Here is a 26387-nt window from a genome sequence, read left to right as displayed (position 1 = left end):
ATACGTTTGAAAGTAGAACAAATACTTTTTTCATATCAACAATAAATACATTTCTTTCTGTGTTTTAGTGCAGAAATGGAAAGAGGACTTTCTAGAAAACATATAATTGAAGGTAAGATGTGGAAACACCTTGACCAAAACCTTGCTTTGATTTTCTAACATACCTATATGAAAATACATGTTTTTAGTGATCTGTTRTAATATTTTAATTTTATAAATCTTATTAATTAGCAGAAAATCATTATATTTGTCMAAAATAATGACTCTTAAWCATYAGCCCCTSTGTAATTATTCTATGTGTTTCACTTAGTGATGGAGTTACTGAACTAAACAAACTTTTCAGGAATAAATGATGTACGCCTGAATTCAACAGGTTTAAGAGCATCACTGGACAGRCTTCAGCTAGAGTACGTGGACGTTGTGTTTGCAAATCGACCAGATCCATACACACCTATAGAAGGTTAGTGTACATATTTTTGAGATCAAGCACTTTTTTCAGTTTGCTTTTAAAAATGTTTTAAATTGTTTTTCTCTGTCACTTTGTGCAATTCTAAGAACAGAAGTCTGTGCCTACATTTTCCTCACACTCCCCTCCTCGTTCAGGGATTGTGGTCTCTTAATGTCAGTGTTTATGTTGTTGAAGCGAGACAGACGTGGGAGGAATGACATAACGGAGCTAAATCGGTTAACAGAACCTGTGAATAAAATCCTGATGAATGTGGAAAATATATATTGTTTTACGTTGTACAGAATTGACCTTGACAGTATTACCTTTATTTTAGAAGGATTTCCCCCCCTGTTCTCTTAGTAAAATAATTAATAATTCAGGGTTTCCCCCAGAAAACTTGCTAAGCCTGGTGGTTGGGGCGCTAGGTCAGTCATTCATTAAGCAGCMTGCTGTGCTTTTGAGTTAAAAAATKTTTAAAGTTAAAAGGAAATTAGAAMATTTTACTTGGTAATTATGTATTGTTGAAAGATTAATGCTTGAACATCGACTATAAARTCTTACAAAATGCAAACATAAAAAAAAATCTAAAATAAATAAGCAATTCTTAGCCAGGCGAGGACCCAAGTAAAGCTTGGTGGCCCGCCAGGCTTTACTTGGGGGAAACCTTGCAATTGGTTAATGTATTCTGCTTGTGTACATTTCCTATTTGCTGTGGTCCAGTTTGTAACCCCTTTGGTCTTTTTTTTTTGCCAGAGACRGTAAGGGCAATGACGTATGTAATCAACAGGGGGATGGCTCTGTATTGGGGAACATCACGATGGAACTCCATGGAGATTATGGTGAGTTTTATAACAAAATACTAATTAGTTTRTTATCACTAAACTCAAGCAAGGCTTTTGTCTTGCTGAGTTGGAGTTGGTGGTGAAACCCAAAAGTGAATTTGTCATCAGAAAAGAGAACATGGACGATTCCACTGTTGGTAAGATCAAACTCACTGTCCACCTTGTTTATGGAAATCTGATATGGATTTGAGCCATGAAGCCAAGCAGGGAACAAGTTCAACACATTATTATAGGCATGGTAGGTAACTAGCACCCAAACTGTTATGATCTGTGTTTCTGTGTATATTGYAAGGTTTTTCTGTGTTCAGTTTCTGTCCTGTGAGTCTCTGTCTCTGCGTCTTCCYCTGTTGATTGATCCCAGCTGTATCTCGTTCCTTGATCACCCTCCCAGTGTATTTAAACCCACCTGTTGTCTTTGTCTCTTGTCGAGTCCTCGTCTATAGTMAGATGTTGTCTTCTCAAGTCTCTGCTTTCCAGTAGAACTGTAAAGTCCTGGTTAGCGTCAGCTCTCATTTTCAGTCCTGTCTATCAGTAGCTACCAGTAATTAGTTGTGYGCTAACTTTCTGCCGWGCYGCCTGTGTTGGACTGTTTTGAGTTTTCATCATTAAATTAATCATTTCTTCTACAACCTGGGTTCCTGCGTTCATCCTCACCACCTCCTATTCACCTAATCTTTACACAAACAGTAAATGATTAAACCAAACACCTGCTTGTATGAGATTATAACTAAAATTGGTGTTTCTTACCCATCAATATGCTCACTAAACCACATCCAAACCAACAAATATAAAGAAGTTTTACCCCAATTCTACCAGATTCAGTCCAACCAGCTGATGCTTGGTAGGTTACAAGTTACAAGTTGTAAGCKTGGATATTTTTATAAGGCTTTCTATTAAATTTGTGAATGCCATTTTCAAAAAGATCTCTTTATGATTTATTGATGAATCTTTCTCTCTCTCTCTCTCTGTTAGGATGTATAAAAGTACTCAATATTTCCAATGGAGGTAAAGTCTTTTTTGCAAAGTGCTCTTGTGAGCATCTAGTGAAGAAAGTGTGAGCCAGAGTGTAATCTAATGAAATGAGTCCTGAGGGATTTGAGGCTGGCATCTTGTTCWGCTGATGAGACTTTTGTCATAAAGTGAGAAAAGAAACGGTCCTCTGGGTTTTTCCCCAAACAGACTCCACTTCCTAATTAGTGTTAGTGCTGGCTTGGTTTCGGTTCTGTCAAGACTGGTGGTTGGTGGTGGACTTATTTTATACAGAAATTCCTCGGAGGTCCAATTCGTATGCTTCAGTCTCYAACCGAAACATACTTAATAAATTAAGTTGGCAATAAATTACCAACTTAATTGAATTACTTGTACCAATTGAAGTGATTCAAATAAGTTGGTTCTATATTAATTTTTAAAATTTTAAATAATTTAAGTTCTAGCTGTATTTTAGGTACAATGTCAGTGGTAATGTAGTTTTGGATATTTTAGTTTTTTTTAGTTTGGAATAACTTATAAATAAAAGTTTGAATTGACTTTCTCTAGAATTAAGTCAAAGAAATTTGAATTATTTATTAGAAAAAAATAAACGATCTGAGTAAGTGTGACTTAAATTTATCAGGTTAAACACACTTAATAAATTAAGGTATAAAAACTTAGTAAATTGAGATGTGTAAACTTAAGAAATGAGTTGGATTATCATAATATACTGAGGTGGATAAACTTAATAAATTAAGCCGGTCAGACAAAGGTCACAAAACTGACATTGAAATCAATTGTTTCAAGTCAAAGTAAAAATATCCTTCACATTAATTAAATTAACATAAGTTAGTTAGATTTCAAAATTTTAAGTTAATTGAACAGAAAAAAAGTAAGTTGTCTAGACTTCATTTCATCTTCTCCAGGTCAGAATATGAGCTGCTCAGGCTGATTAAATCTAAACTTGATCATTTTACAAAGAACATATTAAGATTAAAACAACTGATAAAAAGGGATTCGCACTTTCCATCCATCCATCCATCTGTGCATTCCCCCAGACATACATGTCTGCATAGTGAATTTTKGGCTCAAGCAAAAATTGAATAGCTAAAGAATAACTTTTTCCCCTGGGTTTGTCTGCAGGAGGCGTATTCTGTAGCACGACAGTTCAACCAGATCCCACCCATTTGTGAACAGGCAGAATACCACATGTTCCAAAGGGAAAAGGTGGAAGTGCAGCTCCCACAGCTTTACCACAAAATAGGTAAGCACCTTCCATAGTGTTTGGGAAAGATCCAAAACAATGAAAAGCTTATGCTTTATTTAAATCTTTTTTTACATAGCATTTTGTAATGAATTGGATTGACATTTCCARCTGTTTCTTCCTTGTTAAAATGCTGTAGTGGGAATTTTACTCACTTCTATCATAATACTTGAGTTTGAGGACAGACCAAAATGCAGACAGGAACTGGGAGCATGTATCATGTTGAAAGTTTAATGAAAAAAACGAAAAACTTGCAACAAAAAAAAATCACAGGGAGCCAGAGCAGAACAAAAACCAAGAAGCTAGCTTCTGGCTGCAAAGTCAAGTAAGTCTACTTGTAAATTTATTCCTTTCATTTTTACCTGTAAAACGTAATGCCAAAACTACCTAGACATGATTGATTTTGTGTTTGTAGTTGGTGGTATGATGGAAATACTGAAATTTTTTACGGTTCCAAAATTATGGGCAGTTGAATTTTGCAACTAGGTACGTAGCAATGTTTAATTAGCTTTTATGTTGTATTTGGGCAAAAAATCGAAAATCCGCCACACTAACTTTTGTTTGTTTTGTTTCTTCCTTAGCATATACTGTGCTAGGTTTGATTGGGCTCAGAGTTGATCTTTGGGAGGGGAAGATTGTTTCCGGCTAATGCAATGTTTGTGGCTCTCTGCAGCCTTCCGATTGAGAGTCCATCGCATAACTCAGTGAGCTACTCCACTGTATTTACTCATTCTGGCAGTGAAACCAAATTCAAAATTAATTTATTGATTCCGCAAGGAAATGAAGTGAAACACTTGGCTCGACCCCGAATCAAACCTGTAGCTTTCCAATTCGGAGACCATCACATTACTCACTGAGCTAAAGTTTGTAATGCATTTTCTTACACAGTCAAACAGAAAGAGGGGATTYGCTAGCTTTTGATTTAGCAATGAGGGCACAGGAAAAAAATCTTCATTGTGAATGTGYGATGGTCAGCTACAATAAAGTACATGTGGATTAAGTCATTTAAAGTTGATAGAAGTTGATATAAATACACAAATGAAGCACCTTGACTGGGATGTTGACTGCTTCTGGCCCATATACGGTGGGTTTGGCGCCATCATGTGGCCAATTAGGATAACTACACAATGTAGTCAGATCACACTCCTATAAACCCCCAGCTTACAATTGTTTTTCACATATAGAAATATTGAAAATGCCCCTATACTGTAGTTCATACCAGAAGGCGATTGTTTTTTTTTTTGCTAACTGCCAGTAAAAATCAAGAAGAAGAAGATGAAGAAAAAGGAAAAAGGAAGAAGAAAAAACAGGTTGCAGGTGTGAGGAGAGAGAGCAAAAGGCAGACTGAGTACAGATAGAAAGKKGCAYAGGGGTTGAGGGAGAGTACACARGGGACTAAAGAATAACTAAACACTAAAGAATAACTAGACCTAAGAAATATAATTAAACTAAAGTAACAAAGAATAACTAGATACAAAAAATAAACGTAACTASAATCACTAAGGAAGGACTGAACTAAAGYAAAACAGAGACAAGTCTGATCTAATAAAAAAGAAACTAAGGAATACAGAAGAGACAAACTTCAACTCAGGTTAAAGCTCTGCATTATTAAKGTAAAATAATAAACTTCATTCTGTTGCTGAGCATTATTTTATATTGAATTTATTTATCCGGAAAACACAGGCATTGGAGCTATGACTTGGTCTCCACTGGCATGTGGAATCATCTCAGGAAAATATCGAAGTGGAATACCGCCTTCTGCACGGGCTTCACTTAAGGTAACAAATAATTCTTCTACAACTTTTGTTTGCTAACCTTCGTGTCAACCGTTTTTTTTACACAAAAACAACTTCCGATGGATCAAAGTTAAACAGATGGGTTAAAACAAAAATATTAAAACTTTTTTTATGCACTTATTTTAATTGTTACAGGTTCAATGGGGGCTGGTACCATGTCTAACAGTTAGTGTGTCAGAWAAACCCTGAAGAGATCATCAATCTGTCATAGGCATTTATATAGACACTCACYGGCCACTTTATTAGATGCACCTGTCCAACTCCTCATTAACACAAATGTTGAATCAACCAATCACATGGCAGCAACTCGATCCAAGACATGGCATGTAGACATGGCCAAGACAATCTGCTGCAGTTCAAACTAAGCATCAAAATGAGGAAGAAAGGCTGGTCTGAGTATTTCAGAAACTGCTGATCTACTGGGATTTTCACTAACAACCATCTCTAGGGTTTACAGACAATGGCTGAAAAAGAGAAAATATTCAGTGAGCTRCAGTTCYGTGGGCACAAATGCCTTGTTGATGCCAGAGGTCAGCRGAAAATAGCCAGACTGGTTCGAGCTGATAGAACGGCAACTTTAACTCAAATAGCCACTCATTACAACCAAGGTATGCAGAAGAGCATCTCTGAACGCACAACACATCAAACCTTGAGGCGGATCAGCTACAGCAGCAGAAGACCACGCCAGGTGCCACTCCTGTCAGCTAAGAACAGGAAACTGAGGCTACAATGCACACAGGTTCACTGCATTTGGACAATAGAAGATTGGAAAAATGTTGCCTGGTCTGATGAGTCTCGGTTTCTGCTGCGCCATGTCTTTCATAAAGTGTGAATCGTCTCAGAATGGTTTCTTGAACATGACAATGAGTTCACTGAACTCGAATGGCCTTCACAGTCACCAGATCTCAATCCACTAGAGCATCTTGAGGATGTGGTGGAACGGGAGATTTGCATCMTGGATGTGCAGCCGACAAATCTGCAGCCACTGTGTGATGCTATCATGTCAATATGGACCAGACTCTCTGAGGCAYGTTTCCAGTACCTTGTTGAGTCTATGCCACGAAGGATTAAGGCAAAAGGGAGTCCAACCCAGTATTAGCAAGGTGGGCCTAATAAAGTGGCCAGTGAATGAACATGTTTATCACACTGTGTCTGAATATGAACAGCTTTGTTAATTTTCCATAGTTAAAATCTGATCTGTGATATGTGTGTGATCCCCCACAGGGATATGAATGGATAAAAGACAAGATAATGAGTGAGGAGGGTCACCGAGAGCAGCTCAAGCTGCGGGAACTAGAAACCTTCGCACAACGACTACAGTGTACCTTGCCACAACTTGCTATTGGTAAACTATACAGGGTTTTCCTGTGACTGTCGTTTTTTTCTATCCATCACATTATTTTGGCCATTCTGGAATATGTTGTCTTTTCTGGGTAACTTTTTTTAAAAGTGCTTTATGTTATTCAGACGTTTTCATTCAACACTTTTCCTGTTTTTGATTTAAATTTTTAAGCCATAATATTGAATGTTTCAATATGAGGCAAAATATAAATTATACCCATTGAGATTAAATGGTGTTCCTGGGCGATCCCATCACGTGCAAAAGCACATGTTTAAATCCACATTTGAACAACAACAATTTCCTAGACAGTAATAATTTTATTATTAATGAGTAAAAAACATCTTAGACACAGCGATGGACATCCCTACTGTGGCACTCCTAAGGCTATCGGCTAAGAAACTAATTACAAGAAGTGTTTGTAAAAATCCAAAACTGTCACTAGATTATGTTAAACCAATAAAATACAGGTGTACATATTGACCCAAAATATTGATAATATCAAATTGATATCAGTATCGACTGATGAGGACTAGTGTAATAAGATCAATACTTTAATTTCAGATTCCCTCTTGAAATTTTGTTAATTTTGTACCGTAGTTTCTCAACTGCATTGTAAAAATGGACCTTAATTAGCTTTCAAATTATATTTGCACTTTATTTAGAAAACAATGCACACAATATTTTTGTTTTTCTATTGTTTCTGTTTATCATGTAAATGTATTGTTAAAGTATTTTGTAGACTTGATCTAAATCGTGTCCTAGATTTTAACAAAATAATTCAAAGGAAAACCACAAAAATACCCCAAGGTCAGATCTGCTGGTTATTATGTGTAGTCTGGATGTTGAAGAGACAGATGTATCTTTAATTTAAGCATTTAACAGACCTGTGACTCTCCTATCCTCACTCATTTAACAGTGAACAAAGTGTTACTTGGTATGGATTTTAATTTTTGATTCCATTGCTGATAAGAAGTGCGGTCAGATTGAATCCTTATCTCTGACATGTTCACAGCGTGGTGCCTGAGAAATGACAAGGTGAACTCTGTGCTGCTGGGGGCTTCCAGACCCGCTCAGCTGGTGGAGAACATCAGAGCCATCCAGGTCAGCGTTCACACAGGAAGCAAATGTAATTAGCGCAAATATGCAACCAAGCAAAACAAAACCAATAGAGGGACTTTTTCTGATATCTATTGTTCAGTTGTCTGTGGGGCTTTTCTTCTTATTTCTGGTGATTTTACATATTCACAGTAACATTGCAAATACAAAAAAAAAATGGTCTGATTTAAATAAATAAGAAAACACATTAAGGTTTGACTTTAAATTGGCAAGAGTTTTTACCATCTGTGATGGCACACTAATTGGAACTTTAAGTAAACCTTTTTGTTTTACTTTAAAGAATAATTTTTTTCCCTCTATTTTCACAGGTTCTTCCAAAGATAACAATGTCCATTGCAGCTGAGATTGATTGCATCTTGAAAAACAAGCCCCACTGTAAAAAGGGTTCCAGATTTTCAAAGGAGCACTGACAGGCTGCTGTAGACCCAGTGCATGGTGGGATGTTGATCCTTGTGTAATTCATGTACACGTCACTGTTGTAAAAAAAATAAAATAAAATAAAAAAAAAAACAAGCAACTGAAAACAAATAAACACATTTAGACAACACTACTTCTCAATTATATTGTGATAAATTGACTGCTGCCATGAAAATTGAGAGAAATGTTCAAAAGACCAGAGTTTGACACAAGCTAGTGAAAAAAGAAAAAAGAAGAAATATGGACTAACTGTTTACCAGAGACGGATTGTTTCTCCGGTGTTGTAATGGGTCCAAACGATGTGTTGCACTTGGTTAAGTGTTTTGCCAAAGCTCTGTAAAACATTGCCTAATTCAGTTAAATGATTTTTTATTTTATTTTATTTTTTTGTATAATGTAAATCTACTGTCACACCTTAGGTGGCGCTATAGTGCCACACAGAGTCGTTGACCATGCGTGTTCCTGCTGAGCAAAACTGCAGGTAGAGAAAATTCACTGTGTGGAGAAAATGACTTGTTTCCCTGGCAGATTATTTCACTTATAACCTGTTTCATCAATATTAAGGAATTGCTGACTTAAAACAAGCTCATCTTTCTTGCTGAAAGTTACTTGTTGGTTATTTTTGTCTTATTTCAAGTGTACTGCAAAGTTTTCACTAGAAATTAGACCAAAAAATATTGGTAAGCTTTTGTGTTTTTACAGTGCAAGTTTTGTCTTATCTTGGAGTGGCGTTAAAAATTAAAAACTATGTGTAGTTTGCAGGAATAAGTTTTCAATGGTAGGATCAAGGAGTTGCACATAACACTCTAAAGCATAATGTGCATTCCAAAAATAAAATAACTTTTATTTTCTTGATGTTCATTCTACAGATAACAGCAACATCACTGATCTATTTACACAAATATTCATAGAGAACCTCTAAGAAGGAAAACCTGCACATCACGTGCAGGGTTGGTACTTCTGATATTTGTACTATTTGCAGGTAATCTGTGTTGTTCTGATTCTGCTTAAGTAATCATTACACCTGTAATACAGACATCAGGGTGTAAATGTACATGTGGATGTTCGAATGACTGAATGCAGTGAGGCGCTTTGCAGTCCTCTCACTTGATGGAGCACTATGTAAGTTCAGGCCATTGACCATTGACCATTATTATTTATTTTATTATAGGTGTGTATGTGTTTGTTGGTTGAAACATATGTTTTTATTCCTCTTGATATTAATGTTATGTTGTCGTTTCTCTTAACAAAAGTGTTATTTAATGAGGTGAATTGAAATGCAACTCTGTAACTTTTGAAATAGGATTTACAGTTCTTGAAATGTGTGTTTGTTTCACATATCATGGTAGGAAATAGCTGCTCTCTGCGTTTTCCTGATCTGCTCTAATGAAAACACATTTGTAAAACCCTCAGTATTATGACAATATAATTATTGTAAATCTTCAACAACGTTTCTATGAGGAGCGCAATCTGTTTTAGTTGCATTTATCTCCACGGAGTTAAAAAAAAAGATTTTTCATTGCTAGAATTCATGATTTTATATTTACACACATTTTCTCCAGCAGAGACAAATTTGTGATAAAACGACATCAGATACAACAACTAACAGCAAATTTGCAGTGGAATCTGCTTCTGATCATTTGTTTGGGTAAGTGTCTCTGCATAAACTATGTCGCTGAAATTTTCTTAATGTAACAGATCAAGAACATCATAGATCAGATTAAGAATGTACCATTCAACATTTCTACTGCGATAGTTGGAATTTATTATAATAAAAAACGGATGGCCGCATCTGAAATTGGAAAACCAAAATCGGATCTCTGATTATTGCTGTCGTTTTAGCACGACTGGAGAAAATAAAGACATTTGCTTAAAATTCTTACACCAGATATTATCTGGTGCGCATGACGAAATGTGTTAATTGTTTTTCCTTCAATGCACCTTTAGAGATTCCATACGACGGGACACTGAGTCCAAAAATATAATTTTATGTAATGGTTTTATTTGGATTTTTATTTTTATGTGAATAGTAAAAACACACGCTGTTGTGCTGCGTGTGTGAGTGAAGATAAAGCTGTCTGACAGCGAGCATAAAAGAGAACTGGAAAACAAACTTTATTCCCACACTTTCATTGTCAACTCTGCAGAGTGTTGTATCAGAAATACTTATTTTTCCAGATTTATAAATAGGAAGTTGGCAGGAATGGAGCCCTAAACTGTGTTGCTTAAAACAGGAAGAACAAACAACTAAAATATATAAAATATTGCAGTTAGATATAAAGGGGAATAAAAGATTTTAGTATTTTGCTCTTTGATTCTGAAGATGGCGGCAATGTAACAAATTGTTTGCCGACTGCTGTCATGAATCCATAAGAAGAAGTTTCAAGGTCACGGTTCAATTCTCACCTGAAACCAAAAATCCCAAACACATTGGTAGAAGATAAATTGATTTATTTTGTATTCTTAACACTTATATGTTAGAGTTTGCTCTAACATATAAGACGTATAAAGGGTCCAGAGCCTTTTCCTGCTCCGCCCCTCGTCTCTGGATCTCTTCCGCAGTTCATCCATAAGCCTGATTCACTGTCTACATTCAAATCTAACCAAAAAACTCATTTCTTGCTATAATGTTTTTCTTTAATTGTGATGGATATATTGACATATGCCATATATGCCTTCTATTGTTTCATAGTTTTGAGTGCTAAGGCGAATTCAAATAAAACTTATTTTAGTTGTATCCCTATATTCCAGTTTTCTTCTGGAATATGAGACGTGTGGTTTTAAGTCTGACATTAGAACAAAAACAGGTGATGTTGTGAAGAAGGACCATGTGTTTATGTGTGACACAAAATGATAAGATATCAGTGTCAGTTTCAAAGATGACACAATTACAGCTCATGTGAGAACAGGACAACAAGGACACAGCTGGGCTCTAAAGGAACAGTTTCTACAGCAGCCCAGAGCTTCTGTAACAAGATATTCTAAAATAAAACTGAGAAAATCTGAGACTTTGACATATTTTCTTCCTGATAGAAAATGCAGAAAACAACAGATGCATAATGTATTAGCACATGGCTAAATTAGAAACAAAACAACTTACAAATCAGACTTTGTAACAAAGTGTGGAAGCAACGTTTTAGATGATGTAAATTAATTGTTAAATATTTCACATATGTATTAATTTCATTGCTGTTTTCAATGAGAAAGGACTAGGAGGTTTTCTTAGGCGTTAAAATGGATCTGTATGCAGAACCACCTGAACTGGTTTATATATCCATTCCCATGGAAATTTTAAACCAATACTCCACAACTTCTACGTCTTCCTAAAAGAAAAACTTTCTTTTCCTCCCAGTAAGTGCTGGTGTACAGTTTACTGATAAAACTTGTTAAACTGATCCAGATCATTATGTCATCAAAATGACAATCAAAAAATTAGCAGCTTTGTCTCTCGTACCAAGAAAATATTAATGTTGAGCGTTAAAATTGGAATAAAAAAAAAAAATCATATTAGGACATTTAAAAAAAAAACACAAATTGTTTCACAGACCTCTCACTTTTACTGATTATGAATGGTTCTGTGAAGAAGCTACACTGGACTTTAGATGGGAGACAGATAGAGGAGAACAGGAGGTTCCAGGGTCAAAGACACAAATGAGCACGAACTGGTGAACAACGCCACCACTGGAATGTATGAGAGGACCAGGAGGTCGATGCATTTTCAGCAGATGTCAAGATAAATCACACATAATCAAACTCTCGGTCTTCAGAACACCTGAAGACCAAAAGAATGTTCACTTCAGAAAGAATGTTCAGAAAGAAAGTTCAGAAATGTTCAGAATGTTCTTTCTGAAAGAATGTTCAGAAAGAACATTCTTTCAGAATGTTCTTCTGAAAGAATGTTCAGAAGAACATTCTGAACATTCTGAACATTCTTTCTGAAAGAATGTTCAGAAAGAACATTCTTTCAGAAAGAACATTCTTTCTGAAGTGAACAGCTGCCACAGTTTGTTCTGCTGGTTCTCCAAGGAAACAATGTCCTGATGAAGAGAAACAGCCTGACTTTGGGATCAGATCACTCTTCCTAAAATGACTCACTGCTTGGCTTTTTTTTTTTACTTCATGACTCATTTAAAAACATTATGGCCATAAAACAAAGACTACTCAACAAAAATAAGTAGATAATTAGAAAACTGGAGGGATGTGGAGAAATGACTTCAGGTGTGGTTCCTTCCTCCTGACTGGGTTACTGTACGATACTGGTTCTATCTTTTTTTGCCACATTGTTATTTTTTACTTGATGACCCATCAGCAGTGAATGACTGACCGACCTGCATAAGGGAAAACAACCTTTATAAGCTCCGTGTTTGTGTAGTAAACAGACACTGTTTCCAGTGACTGCTAGAACAACTTTCTCACCTCAAGGTAAAATCTCAATTCCTGTACTTCAGTAATAGAAGAAAAAAAATATTTTGTAGTAGCAAAGAACTGACCAGACTTAGACATACAATTTAGTGTTAAAAGGGTAACTATTTACCCTGTAAACAATCTCCTTATGGATTGAAACATGTTTGAATGATTTAACAGGATTTCATATTAAAGGATTTAAATGCTTTCTTCCAGAGATGAACTCGGTTCTACTATGCACTTTGCTCCTTTGTGGATTTGGGCTTGGAGTCGCTGTAAGTAAAGTTAGCTTTAATTTAATGTGCTAAATACACTAACTTTTGAGATTCATATTTTATTCAATCCATAGGAATTTAAGGCACAATGATCCCCTGTAATAAATATGTCTTTATATCTTTTAGAAACATCCTCAGCCACTTGGATGGGGTCTACCGGACCCAGCTCCACGTTCAGGTTTGTGCTTTCGTCATTTTAAATAGTGAATTTTCATAAAACTGTTTACTAAGTTCACTCTAATGTGAAACTTGATAGTTATTTGTTTACCTACATTCTGATGTGAGAACAATACATGTACTGCAGGCTCAGTTGTACTGATGTGGTAAAGGTTTTTTCCTTTGGTACACTTGATATAGTCTAAATGATGTAAAAATAATTAATTCAGATTTTAATCGTGGCGACAGGGACATGAACTAGCTTGTTTGGTGGCTTAGACTCGATTGTCATTACACAAAGACACAACAGTGAATGAAGTATCATTGCCTGACTACCAAAGTACACACAGAATACTGACAAAAGCTTTACTGCATAGGTAAATAAATCCATATATATAAATAATTGTATATAAATATATATACAGAGAAGAAAAATAAGTATTTGTCCCCTCCATGATTTCTAAGTGTGGGAACTTGCAAAGTCGCAGGATGTTCAAATACTTAGTCCTCACTGTATATATATATACAGAGGATTCAATAATCATTCCGTTCTGTAGTTGCTTTCTTGTACCACAGCTCCAGATTTGACTTTAGATGATGTGCTGCAAAACCGTTCATATTAGTTTCCATATTTTCTAGCGGCTGTCTATAAAATGTGCCCTGCTGGTTGGACTCGATATCGAGGCGATTGTTACCTTTATGATGACACTGAACTGACTTGGATTCAAGCTGAGGTACAGCACATGCATTATTCTTTTTATTTGCTTACTCTTAGTGTGAATAAAAGCTATAAAACAACCAACCTCATCAGTTCTGGGAGTTTTGATGGATCCTGTGTGTCGATCAAAGACTACAGGTAATGCTAGGTGAGGGAATGACCAAGATCTTATTGAGAAAATGTTCTCTGAGTTTGTACACAGCAGAGAATTTCAGACTGAAGTTCAACAATCTATTCAGGCTTTACTGCATAGATTGCAGTAAAGTGGCACCATATAATGGTGCCATTTGGTAATACTCTTTTTTATTGGAAAAGCTTTCATGGCATACATGCCTTTGCATCTTCAACACCTTTTGGAAAGGCTGCTTACCAAATTTAGGAGTAAGTTCTTGAGGACATCTTATCTGATCATGCTTATAGGAGAACACACATGGGAGACCTGTGGCCCATGTTCAGGGTCCATCTGTATGAATTGGCCCTTGATGCGTTAATCAAATACATAAATTAATTTAGCTTGACAATCCTCCCAAAGCTACGGTTACCCTTGCTGCTTGTCTACTTTCCATGAATCTTCTAGAACTTTTTCACAAAATTAACACAAAATAAAAAATTTTTGAGAGATTTTTGGGTTTCTACATCTGTAAGCCATAATAATCAGAATTACAAGAAATAAAATCTCTCAAAAGCTCTTTAAATATTTAACTCCAGTGTGTAATGATTGTCTGCCTTTCTGAGGCAAGTGACAAAAACATAGAACTTTTTCATAATGTTTATATTTTTTAAGCTGAACTTGTATGTGAAGTCAAATCCTGTCTCAGAGTCTCTAACACTAATTCAGCCCATTCCATCAGATTGAGGTCAGTACTTTGTGTAGGCCATTAACGTTCTTTAAAGCCAAACCCGCTCCTCCATCATACTGTCATAGTAATACAAAAGGGATCATTCCCAAATGGTTTCCACAGATGCATACAAATGGCCAAGTTACCTACACCACAAACCTCTCTGTGCTAAACTTTATTCTTAACAAGGGGCCCAGTTAATCGTTCCAGAAAACAACTTTCCACTGGTTAGACTCCAGTGGTGCCAGGCATTACAACGGGTGCTTTGTATTGCAATTTGGGATGACAGACTGGAGTGAACCTGCTTGGTCATGGAAACCCGTCCCATCAAGCTCTCTATGAACTGTTTTTAAGCTTAACATTAATCCAGACAAAGTTTTGAGTTTCCTTCTGGTGTTTGCAACAAACTGACTGTAAGTTACAAATGCATGCACACAGACAAAAGTGACGTTGAAGTGATGGGTTTGTTGATTTCCGTCTCGTCTTTCTCTTCAGCTCCACTGCATTTCAAGCCATGGAAATTTGGCCACCATCCAAAACCAACATCAGTACACTTTTCTCAGGAGTCTCATCTTTAAATCAGCAGGAACACATAAGAGAACTTGGGTTGGAGGCTACGATGGTGTTGAGGTGGGCGTTAAACTCTTTAAACTCTTCATGTGTGATACTACAGGCCTGATCTACAAATAAAGAGTGTTAAACTGCATGAGTAAAATAAAAAAATAGCACTCGCACTGTTGCATACGATCTACAAAGATTGCACATGCAAAGTGGTCCACCACTTTGCATGTGCACATGCATGTGTGCATGTGTGCACATGCATGTGTGCATGTGTGCACACCACACTTGCAAAGTGGTGGACCACTTTGCATGTGCAATCTTTGTAGATCGTATGCAACAGTGCGAGTGCTATTTTTTTATTTTACTCACGCAGTTTAGCGCTTAAATGAGGATTTTGCATGCTGGCTGTCATCCAGCAACGTAGGTATGCAACGTTGTCCAACAAAACAAAGCTGTAGACTACTGAATTTAAGACTTCTTTTCAGTACAGCTCCTCCGCCTCGCCCCTAATTTGCGTTTTCTTTGCGTGCTGTCTGTAGCCTAGGTTTGCATATGCTACCAACTTGCCCGTTTTTGTCCATGCAACCCTGTAGGAGATCAGGTCTTTAATGTTTTTGAGCTAAGAGGTTGAACAATGACTATGTAGGGTGGTCTGTACAGGTTTTGCTCTTACACTGATGTTTGAATTGATTGTATTAGGAAGGCACTTGGCTTTGGAGCAGAGGTACAAAGTTTGACTTTACCCAATGGGGCCCTGAAGAGCCCAACGACTTTGAGGGAAATGAGGACTGCATGGAGATAAACCGCGAAGGTAAGAAGTTATAACTAGATGTATAACTAGAACAATAGAATATGTGATTTTATTTTGCATGTTGTAAATTATTAATTCACTAAATAAATAAATGTTTAATTAGAAATTACCACCATTTACAAGTAAAATATCTGTTTGTCACCGGAAAGTGTGCTAAGATTTTTTCATCATCTTCCTTTTTTTTGCATGTTTTTTCGCAGGAGAAGATTACGTCAATGATATTCGCTGCGACCGTGAGAATTCCTTTATTTGTGTCCGACGCCCATAACCAAGTCCAGATTGTCCTGTTGTCACATGACAATGCGTCACTTCCAGCAGGATGTCAAGACAGTGTGGCCAACCTCAAGTCTTATATTTTTTCATTTACTGGTTTGATTTTAAAGTTGAGATTAGAATATTTTGCCAGAATACCAACTCATCAGCATCAGACCAAGATGCTATGTTATCTATGTTCTGAGTCAGTTTCAATAGTGCATAGTAAACATATAGCTATATTTTGTCTAACTTAGCCTCTTGCTGTTTGTGAGAAACAGATGTTAGAACAGTTGTTTAAACTTCCCAATGAACCTTTTCATGAGCTGGGAAACAGACCTTACCGTGTAGCACTTCTTAAAAAATAACCATTCATACACACATACATATTACCACATACCCATTTGTCTTCTGCATCTTAAAGTCTAAATGGAAACATGTTTAAAGATAATAGATGGTAAAACAAAATAAACATCTGTATTTCAAAGTTAATGCTTATAGCAATGTCATAATTTAAGTAATAAAGGAATGGATGCTGCAAATCAATGTCTCAATGCAAAAAGCCGGGTTTTCTTAGATAGCAACTTTTTAAATTGCTTTGAATTAAGTATACTGTACTGTTTAATAACTATTATAAATTTGAATGTAAATGTGATTGAACTGACATAAATATACTGAATTGAACTGAATTACGCTTAATGATGCCAATGATCAACTTAAAATTTTGATTGTTTTCACATGCAAAAAAATTGGTTGTTTAAATGAAATAAAGGGTGATTCAATGTTTGCTCAATATGTTGCATTTATTTCTACATTCCTTTGATCAGTAAGTTTTATTAACTGCTAGCAAGTTTAAAGCAACTCCTTAGAATATTATTTATGTCTTATAAAATCAGCTTGGTCAGTTGCATAAATTTTTTTGTTATTTCAATGATGCATTTTCTTCGTGTAACATTATAAAAGCAGGTTTGTGTTGCTGCAATGGAACTGAGTTTTGTGTATCTGCTGTGGAACTGACTCGGCTTGACTGCCGAGTCAGTTAAGAACTGACTTAACACAGTGAAGATTTTTGAAAAAGACTTTTGACTTGCAAAATAACCACACAAACTGCACAATGTCTCTAGGAAGAAAAAAAATATAACTTACTCCAGTTTGTTTATGTTCTGATTTAATATGAGTGCAGTTGATCTTAACAGGCTAAGCCAAACATGCAACACAATTATTTTTGGACCAAAGTTTACACTTGATTTAATGGAGTCCAGTAAGTGCAATTCTCCTGAAAACCGACAAAACCAGACTTATAAGTTAGATTGTCAGACAGACAGAGATGTTTAAATACAATGGCAGACAATGAAGCCAGTATGAAGAGTTATGTAGTATTTAGAGGTACGAACAGCACCCTAATGATGTACTCAAGTAAGAGTAGCACTGCTTCAGGATATTTTTACTCAAGAAGGAAAAAACTAGACATCTAAAAAAAAATCCCCTAAATAAGTGTAAAAAAAGAAGTACTTGTTAAAAAATAAGGCTACTCAAGTACATAGTACTAGAGTGGTACTGTTTGGTACCAACCTTGACACGATTATATGAGTTGTTTTAACGAAAAATCGATCAGAAGCGCCGTGAATATCGTCAGATCAAGCCAATACATGATACACGTTTTTAGCAATTTGATGTAAATTACCTTACAAAGGTAAAATACATCCTCATGTTGTTTTTATAACATTTCTGAAAGTGAACATTTCAAGAAATCTGTTGTAAATAATTTGGTAACATAAAACCTGTAAAGGCAGCCATAGAACCATCCTGTACACCCCAATTTATAAAATAAAATTTAAAAAAAGCGAGAAATAGACGTCTTTCCTATTTCCGATGGACATTGAATGAGGCTCAAGTTCTCCATGTTGTTACAGCCGCAGCTCTTTTTCAGGCAACTAGGCAGGAGAGCATTGTTAGATGTAATTAGTTTCCAAATCCATCCAGGTGTGTTAAGCAGCGGTCGCTCTGTACTCGCAGTTCAGCCTTACTAGCCGGTTTTCCAGGGGACTTGTTTAGTGTAACACGCAGCTAGCGTGCTACACTAAATTTATCCGGCTATAAACAGTTCCTGCAGCTGCTACAGCTCCCCATACATGTGCTCCTACCGGAGAGGCAACTGCCTGAGTCTGTGTCCACGTGGATCAATCCATTTTGGAGACGTGCCTTGAACCTTGAAGGGCCGGAGCAGGTAAGAAAGCGTGCTGTGGCTGTTGGCAGGGTTTATAAATGCTACCGATTAGTCCTGCAGAAGTTAAGGCGCCATGCTGTCATTTGGCTCAGGTGTGATGGGCTGTTGGGCCCTAACGAGCAGTTTTTGGGGACCACTTCCCTTTTGCTCAGATCACATTAGCACCGTTTGATTTGCAAACATGCAATCAGTAAAGTGACAGTAGGGTCAGCTTTTAGTTTTAAGCTAGCAGCGGGTCAGATTTTATGGATTTCTGTTTGTGCATTTCAGCAGATGAAAGGCAGATGATCGATGACATAGGGAGCAGGGCTCTAGAGTCAGCACGCTGGGTAACCTTTGCTTTACTTTTTTTCAGTGTTGTCATTAATTGTAAACAGTCATAAAATGCTCAACCCCTTACCCTTGCTCATGATTACTTGGAAATTTTAAAAATCTGAAAAATTAATATATTGATGCTTTTAAAAATACTAAGTTATTGAATACCTAAGTTATTGAATTAAATGAGCATAAACTCCATAAATGTATAATTTTATGATTGGGTTGAAAGAATTGGAATGAAGACATAAATACAGCTTCATTTTTTTTTTCTTAGTAAAATCACAGGAACTCTGCTTTATTTTTTTCCAGCCTTGTTTCTCACTATGGTGAACCAGGTGCAGCAAGTGGACGGCAGCTGGCAGTCGTGTCGAGGTGACTCCAGCGGCGGCAGCAACAGCAGCGCCGAGAGCTCCAACGAGAGCTCTCGCTGCTCCACCCCGGTGCTGGATGCAGACCGCTCTGATCGGCTGCGGGAAAAGATGAGGAAGAGGACGGAGTCCGGAGATCAGTGGTTCTCCCTGGAGTTCTTCCCCCCACGCACGGCCAGCGGTGCCGTCAACTTGATCTCCAGGTAGAGAAACTAGCCGGCACTCCTCCAGGCTTTCTGAGGGGCCTTCTGACCTTTGACCTCAGGCAGACACTTGTTTAATCAGTTGATTCAGTTCATGCTTCTGGCCGAGGCAGAATATTCTGCTGAAAACCCAAGTAATGTGGAGACGTTTGGGAAGAACAAAATGGCATCCAGCTGACTGATGACAGCATCTGAAGTATTTGGCAGGACTTGAGAGATGCTTAATTTTTCTGACAATAATCTGTTGTGTCATATTACGTCTCCTGCRCGYGCACACACACACACAGAGCTCCAAACGTAGCCATACATCAAACCTTTTGCACTGCGAAAAGAAACACGATCCAAAGCATTATATTAACTACACTGTTAAAAACTGTAAAATTGAAMATTTTTGACATCAACAATAATTGAGTTAATTCATCCTGTTGAGGTCCTACTGTGTGAAACGGCTTCATATTTCAGTTTAAAAACTTCCATGTCTGTGAGCTGGGATTAAGATAGTAGGTTTTGCACCTGACAGTTTTATGATTTTTTTGTGTAACTTCAGCAGGTATGTTTTTATATATTTTTTCTTTACCTTTATTGACCCTTTGCAACTACATCACCTTCCCATGATGAGGCGTCACGACTGACATTGGAAGTGAGGRACTCAAGCATTGAGACACTAATTTCTTTTCCTAAGTTGTTTTTGCCAATATAGGCTTCTACTTGTTCAAGTGGAGCTAGCTTGTCTGCCTAGTTGTTGCTCACAAACAGCAATATTTACTAAAGTTGACAAAGTATGGTATTGATTTTTGGAACAGTTAAGTATATTACATTTTTGTTTTTGTTATTTGTTTCATATGTATGACAGGGTTTTTGTAAATGAGTTTCAGACATTAGGCTACCAGCTGTCTGTCTCCATGAYRGGTTTTACAGGATGTGCAGGTTGTTTTGACATCCATCATGGTGAAGTGGCTGCTTTCAGAAGAGCATGTGTGAAGGGTCAACTCCTGTCGCAGTGTGTTTATGGGAGTATTTGTGAGTCAGAGACTGTTGCTGGATGAGAACATCCCAGAGGTGTTCAGTCCAACTTACGCAAAATTCAGACCAGTCAAGTTCTGTCACATTAAACTSACTTGTCCGTTTCTAATGGACCACGCTTTTTGAACACATGCACAGTCATGTTAAACAGTTAGGGGCATCTCTAGACTCTTAACCACTTTAGGAGTATGGAAATGTCAGAATTTCTTGTCTTACTGAAGTAATAAGATTTCCTTAAAAGCTACAAACACAGCTCACAAACACACACAAATATTTCAGCAAAATCTCAGATGAAAACATTTCAGAACTTTTTTTTTTTTTAAGTCTATTTCTGATGCGACAGGTTTGACCGGATGGGTTCTGGAGGACCGCTCTTCATTGATATCACCTGGCACCCAGCAGGAGACCCCGGCTCAGACAAGGAGACCTCCTCCATGATGATTGCCAGCACAGCGGTGAACTACTGTGGCCTGGAGAGCGTCCTCCACCTGACCTGCTGCAACCAGACCAAGGAGAAGATCACCGGCTACCTGGCTAAGGCGAAGCACCTGGGCCTGAAGAACATCATGGCGCTGAGGGGAGGTACAGCRGGAGATACGAAGGGCTCAGGAAGGGTGTGACCTGGGAGGTTTTGCTTGGATGTGTGTTTTATCTCCACGCCTCAGGAGATAAGAGCTGCATCGGTGTTTGTGGGTTGAGATTCCTGGAAAACAAAGAGCAACGCTTGATTTAGACTTCTGAGAAGTGACGTGTCTGGACAAGTGTTGCGCTGCTGTGAACGGCTCCAGCTGGAACTACACTGCAGCTTTTCCTCAAGCATTCCCAGGGTTCTAGTCTTCCACCTTATGATCTCCTGTAATCTGACAGAGTCTCTGCTAGTCGAGTTTTCAACAGAAATTTSTCATTCTCAAAAAGTGTGCAGTGTACATCGAGCCTAGATTTAGAGAGGCAAAGTCAGACAATATTTCAAACCAAACTTTAATGATCTTAGACTGGGCTCTGCAGCTTTTATGATTTATCTCTGTCCAGCTGAATGAAAATCGTTTAGAGCCACTGATGTTACATTATCTTTTTGAAAAAGAAAAGTATGATTTAGAAAATTAGTTCCCCTTTTGAATCTGTTTCTTTTTTTCGGTTTCAATTTCCTGAGGCATTTGAGGACCAGGAGGTTCATATGATTATATAATCATATAGCCTGTCTCTGCCCCCAATTAGATRATTATTAACACATTAAATTATTAATTCAGATGGTTACTGATGAGAGGAGTGTCATTAACATTTTATTGCTATTTTTAGGCCTTTTATGCCATATTTTCTTCTATGGGATGTGTTGATATTTGTGTAAAATTATGTCAAAAAAAGTCAAAGTTCCTAATCATTTAGAAAATCATCTCCAAAAAGATGTTTCCCTGCTGCATGAAGTTGTTGGTACCCTTTGGCTTTATTGATCTGCTGCAACGTGGGTGAAAGTGCAGTCATTAAATAATGTTTTATTTTCAGCTAACTATATTGACACTATACTGCTAAAAAACGGTAACCATTTCATACCATCTGTAAAGTTAACTKCTGAACTAACACCTGTAGTGTTGTAAAATCCTCGTTTTGCCAGATCACCCAACATGGCCGACATAAAACAAAGCTCTGGTTCTCTTCAGATCCAGTGGGAGACGACTGGGAGAACGAGGAGGGAGGCTTCAACTTTGCTGTCGACCTCGTTAAGCACATTCGATCTGAGTTTGACGAATACTTTGACATTTGTGTTGCTGGTAAGTTTTCACAGTAGAGAGAGTGAAACACACTTCACTTATTGTGATTTCTAGCTGGTTTWTGTACACAGGGTGTTTCTAAACGGAGTGTTTATCTGTCAGAACAACCAGACTCAGCTATGATCAGCTTGATTTCAGGACTGTCCTGCTGCAGGGTTCAGAGCTGTGGTTCATGTAGTTCATGTTTTATATGCTCATAACTATCGACAGAGGCTGTCTCGCATGTTAAGCTGTCCTAAAAAAAGGTGGCTTGTTGTCTGGAAATCAGAAAAGAAGCCCTGAATTCCTCCCTCAACACTTCATACATGTTCAGTACATGAAGATCTGCTTTTTACTGCTTTTTATATGCTCTTTATATGTTATTTATTTGATGTTTATATGTTTAACCTACTCTAATCAATGTGACTAATCTGTACTTCCAGTCRTTTTAATTAGAGGTTTCTGTGCAGGCTACCCAACGGGCCACCCTGAGGCAGAAAGCTACGAGCAGGATCTGCAGCACCTGAAGGAGAAAGTGGATGCTGGTGCAGACTTCGTCATCACGCAGCTGTTCTTCCGCGCTGACACCTTCCTGAAGTTCCTGGATGACTGCAGGGCGGCCGGGATCACGTGTCCCATCCTTCCYGGAATCTTTCCCATCCAGGTACTAGAAACGTCTTCCAGGAAGCTGTAAATCATGACCATGAACCCATTGACCCACTGAGGCAATTCTTTTCAGCTGCTACACGTTTCACTTCCAAAGTGAAGTCACCTGTTCATCAAGTTCAACAGTGCATGAAAATCTTTGGCCATTGTGCTTAACGAGCMGTGCAGAAAGCTTCCTGTTTGACTTTTACAACCAAAGTTATAAAAGTACAAACTTTTATAGGTTCCATGTGATCATGGACCTGAGGCTCAGTGTAGGGGGGTCTATGGACTGAGGTTGCTTCACATGTTAAGCTGTCCTAAAAGAAAGGTGGCTTGCTGTCTGGAAATTGGAAAAGAAGCCCTGAATTCCTTCCTCAACACTTTATACATGTTCAGTACATGAAGATCTGCTTTTAGTTTCACTAAACTCACCCAGTGTGTAACTTACATGAGATGTAATGTAGCATAGCAGAAGATATACATTCTTGCACAGTAATAAATCAGCAAATGTTGATTTATGAAATCCATCTGTTTTTAAAATTAGTTTTATGATTTAGCATCAAATCGCAAGTTAACAGTGGATCAAAGTTGGTTTTATCTCAACAAATGCTACTGCTGGGTGATRAATTATCCCAACATTGTTGTGATAAACAATATTATTATTATTGTTGTTGTTGTTGTTGTTGTTTTAAAACCAATTTCAAGTAATAAAATGGTAATGGCATATTAATGCAGGTTCACTCTCTCAATGAGCAATACACTTTAAATTCTAATGAACATTTAACACTGGAACTGGAAGACATTTTAAATATCCAAAATAAATAAAGCAACAGAAACGACAAATAAAATGAATCATGAAGTCCCTGCTAGTTAAAATATAATATACTTTATTATCCTCTTGTTGACACCAATGCATCAGACTGAAGACTTTTGTCATGTGGTAGGAAAGAGAGAAAAGAGAAAAACAAATGATGTGTATTTTCCAGGGATACCAGTCGTTACGTCAGCTCGTCAAGCTGTCTAAGCTCCAAGTACCAGAGGAAATCACTAAAATCATTGAGCCCATCAAAGACAATGATGCTGCTATCCGGAACTATGGAATCCATCAGGCGGTGGACATGTGTCGTGTCCTGCTGGACAGCGGAAAGGTGCCAGGCCTCCACTTCTACACTCTGAACCGAGAAGTTGCCACCATGGAGGTCCTCCGACAGCTGGGCCTGTGGGTAGAAGACCCCAGGTCAGTCTAAATCTACTGGCGTCTGAGTAAAAGATGAAACTATACCCCTAACTCTGGGGTATAGTTTATACTACCTGTTTTACTTAAAAAGTAAATCCTCTAAAGAAGTATCGTTTTCCTTTCTACACGCTCTTATCCTGTGTTTGGCAAATGTTATTCACTAGTTGTTACCTGTGGAGCACTTAGAAAAACAATTGAGGACTCTTTGGCCTCTACCAGCTGTTTGGAGGGCTGCCGGTCCGTCTCCCTACCTACACTAGTGCGTGTGTGTTATCTACAGAATTAAGAACTTACTGTCGACTAGATGCTGTGGAACCAATAAGAAAATATTTATAAGAAGTTAGTCTTTAGACTTGGCTCCAAATTGGTTGGCAAGAGTTCCAGCTTGACGTTTACTTGGAAAAATGACATGTGAACGTCTCTGCTGAGTTTCCATACTGGGTCCATTCTCCTTGGTAGAAAATGAACAGTCTTTTTTGGTAAGTTCAAGGTTTCCCCCAGAAAACTTGCCAAGCATGGTGGAGACACAAGTGAARCCTGGTGGCCCTCCATGGTTATAATACACTGGGGGAAACCCTGAAGTTGAAATTCTTTCAGGTAGAGTTCCTAATTACTCTTARTCTTAAGACTAAGATGCATTGAGACCTAGTTGTAGCAGATCCTTTTGGTTTGTTTATTTCTTGCAAACTTTCTGCAAGCGTCTGGCRATGAAGGCAGATTTTCTTTGGTCTGCAAACTCACAGATTGTTGTTTTCGCCAGACGCCCTCTTCCCTGGGCCGTTAGTGCAAATCCCAAACGGAAGGTAGAGGATGTCCGACCAATTTTCTGGGCCTCYAGACCAAAGAGCTACATCTACAGGACCCAGGACTGGGATGAGTTCCCCAACGGCAGATGGTATGTCTAATCGGACATAGATTCAGCATTACCTAATTATTTGATTTTCTAAGTAAATGTTTCAGTTTTAGTAACAACTTGAAGTATTGAGCTTACAGCAGAAGAGGGCAAAGTGAAGCTGTACTTTGGTTGCTGACCGACTGTTCTGCTGTTKTCTTTAGGGGAAATTCTTCATCTCCAGCTTTTGGAGAATTAAATGACTACTACCTGTTTTACTTAAAAAGTAAATCCTCTAAAGAAGCTCTTCTACAGATGTGGGGGGAGGAACTGAAGAACGAACAAAGCGTCTTTGAAGTCTTCACATGCTACATCACAGCACAACCAAACCGAAACGGACAGAAGGTAATCAAGTCTGCCTGCAGGCTTTAGCCATGTGAATGATCTACTGTTTAACCACAAATTAATAAAGTCATGAAAAAGTGAAAGTAAATGTATTAATAAAAAAATGCTGAAATAGTATGAAGATGTATTGATAGTCTTAAAGAAATCTGYAGATTTGTGACAAACAGAACTTCCTTCAGTCGAAGTATTTTGGCAGATCCCACCCTGTACTGTYGGCAGGGCCGGCTCAAGGCAAAGCAAACCAAGCAGCAGCTTGGGGCCACTAGGAGGCCCCCTAAGTGGAACAGATTTTTTAAAGTAATGATTTCTGTGATTATATTAACAAAAACACAATTTCATTGTAAAGTTGTGATGTGTTTTTTTACAATAATGTACTTGACCATGTAAACATGATCATATAAGTATGCATGCGTGCTTGTATAAAAACAAAAACAAACAATGCTTAGCCAGACAGGAGGCAAGTAAAGCCTGGCGGCCCGCCAGGCTTACGATGCAAACTTAAAATACAGTCTGCTAAGGCCCTCGTGTCTCTCTCTCCATCCCCAGGTGTTGTGCTTACCCTGGAACGACGAGCCTTTGGCCCCGGAGACCAACTTTTTGAAAGACGAGCTTGAGAAGGTTAACAGAYGTGGAGTCCTCACCATCAACTCTCAGCCCAACATCAATGGTAAACCATCTGCGGACCCTGTGGTAGGCTGGGGGCCTCCAGGAGGATATGTCTTCCAGAAGGTGCTGACTCWCTCTGTCTGGTCATTCTCTACAAACACGTTTTACTCTGAAACGTCGCCTCAGCTCTCCGCTCTTCCGTCCAACAGGCCTACCTGGAGTTTTTCACCTCCAGTGAAAATGTCACAGCCCTCCTGAAGGTCCTGAAGAAGTACGAGCCTCGTGTCAACTATCACATTGTTAACGTGCATGTAAGTCTGAACTGAGAGTCCCGCTAGTCACTGTGTGAGTGCAGGTTGTATATGGGCCATATTGGGTGTTTTGTGTGCAGGGACATAACATGACCAACGCACACGACATGCAGCCTAATGCCGTGACGTGGGGCATCTTCCCTGGCAGAGAGATTGTCCAGCCCACGGTAGTGGACCCRGTCAGCTTCATGTACTGGAAGGTACGTTACCAAGCCTGTAGCTTCAGGAGCCTTTGGTGAAGTTATCAACCTTGT

General features: G+C 38.0%; 3 protein-coding genes across 5 annotated transcripts in view; all 3 read left to right on the top strand.

Moving 5' to 3' along the window:
- The window catches only part of LOC103467075 (voltage-gated potassium channel subunit beta-2-like), a 15186-nt gene extending 6413 nt beyond the window's left edge, over positions 1 to 8773 (top strand). Inside the window, exons 6-13 of the mRNA XM_008413130.2 lie at positions 69 to 112; positions 374 to 460; positions 1202 to 1287; positions 3403 to 3523; positions 5207 to 5301; positions 6544 to 6664; positions 7674 to 7762; positions 8086 to 8773. Of these exons, the coding sequence (XP_008411352.1) occupies positions 69 to 112; positions 374 to 460; positions 1202 to 1287; positions 3403 to 3523; positions 5207 to 5301; positions 6544 to 6664; positions 7674 to 7762; positions 8086 to 8187 (745 nt within the window). The 3' untranslated portion in view covers positions 8188 to 8773. The remainder of the gene's footprint in view (positions 1 to 68; positions 113 to 373; positions 461 to 1201; positions 1288 to 3402; positions 3524 to 5206; positions 5302 to 6543; positions 6665 to 7673; positions 7763 to 8085) is intronic.
- Positions 8774 to 12416: 3643 nt separating this feature from the next.
- Positions 12417 to 17003, top strand: LOC103466999 (galactose-specific lectin nattectin-like). The gene is made up of 7 exons (XM_008413007.2): positions 12417 to 12616; positions 12815 to 12873; positions 13012 to 13051; positions 13669 to 13763; positions 15082 to 15216; positions 15847 to 15958; positions 16159 to 17003. The coding sequence occupies exons 2-7, from the start codon at positions 12817 to 12819 to the stop codon at positions 16224 to 16226; spliced, it is 507 nt and encodes a 168-aa protein (XP_008411229.1). The 5' UTR covers positions 12417 to 12616; positions 12815 to 12816; the 3' UTR covers positions 16227 to 17003.
- A 380-nt stretch (positions 17004 to 17383) lies between these two features.
- On the top strand, positions 17384 to 26387 carry mthfr (methylenetetrahydrofolate reductase (NAD(P)H)). Of its 3 annotated transcripts, none has more exons than XM_017305592.1 (12): positions 17384 to 18437; positions 18711 to 18766; positions 19065 to 19326; positions 20693 to 20931; positions 22005 to 22115; positions 22565 to 22758; positions 23729 to 23979; positions 24740 to 24874; positions 25036 to 25216; positions 25763 to 25945; positions 26032 to 26133; positions 26214 to 26387. In XM_017305592.1, the coding sequence occupies exons 3-12, from the start codon at positions 19079 to 19081 to the stop codon at positions 26370 to 26372; spliced, it is 1803 nt and encodes a 600-aa protein (XP_017161081.1). In that variant the 5' UTR covers positions 17384 to 18437; positions 18711 to 18766; positions 19065 to 19078; the 3' UTR covers positions 26373 to 26387. The 3 variants fall into 3 exon arrangements, with proteins under 3 accessions (XP_017161081.1, XP_008411228.1, XP_008411227.1); XM_008413006.2 differs by having other exon boundaries at positions 18708 to 18766; XM_008413005.2 differs by lacking the exon at positions 18711 to 18766 and having other exon boundaries at positions 17385 to 18437.

This window comes from Poecilia reticulata, linkage group LG7, assembly GCF_000633615.1.
Source record: "Poecilia reticulata strain Guanapo linkage group LG7, Guppy_female_1.0+MT, whole genome shotgun sequence".
NCBI classification, from domain to species: Eukaryota; Metazoa; Chordata; class Actinopteri; order Cyprinodontiformes; family Poeciliidae; genus Poecilia; species Poecilia reticulata.
This window is presented reverse-complemented; position numbering and strand designations above follow the sequence as displayed.

Bases quoted from the DNA above. Each gene is read 5' to 3' on its own strand.
- LOC103466999 (XM_008413007.2), top strand. From the start codon at position 12,817: ATGAACTCGGTTCTACTATGCACTTTGCTCCTTTGTGGATTTGGGCTT. The intron at 13,764-15,081 runs GTACAGCACATG...CTTTCTCTTCAG, and splicing joins TGACTTGGATTCAAGCTGAG to CTCCACTGCATTTCAAGCCA. The intron at 15,217-15,846 runs GTGGGCGTTAAA...TGATTGTATTAG, and splicing joins GAGGCTACGATGGTGTTGAG to GAAGGCACTTGGCTTTGGAG.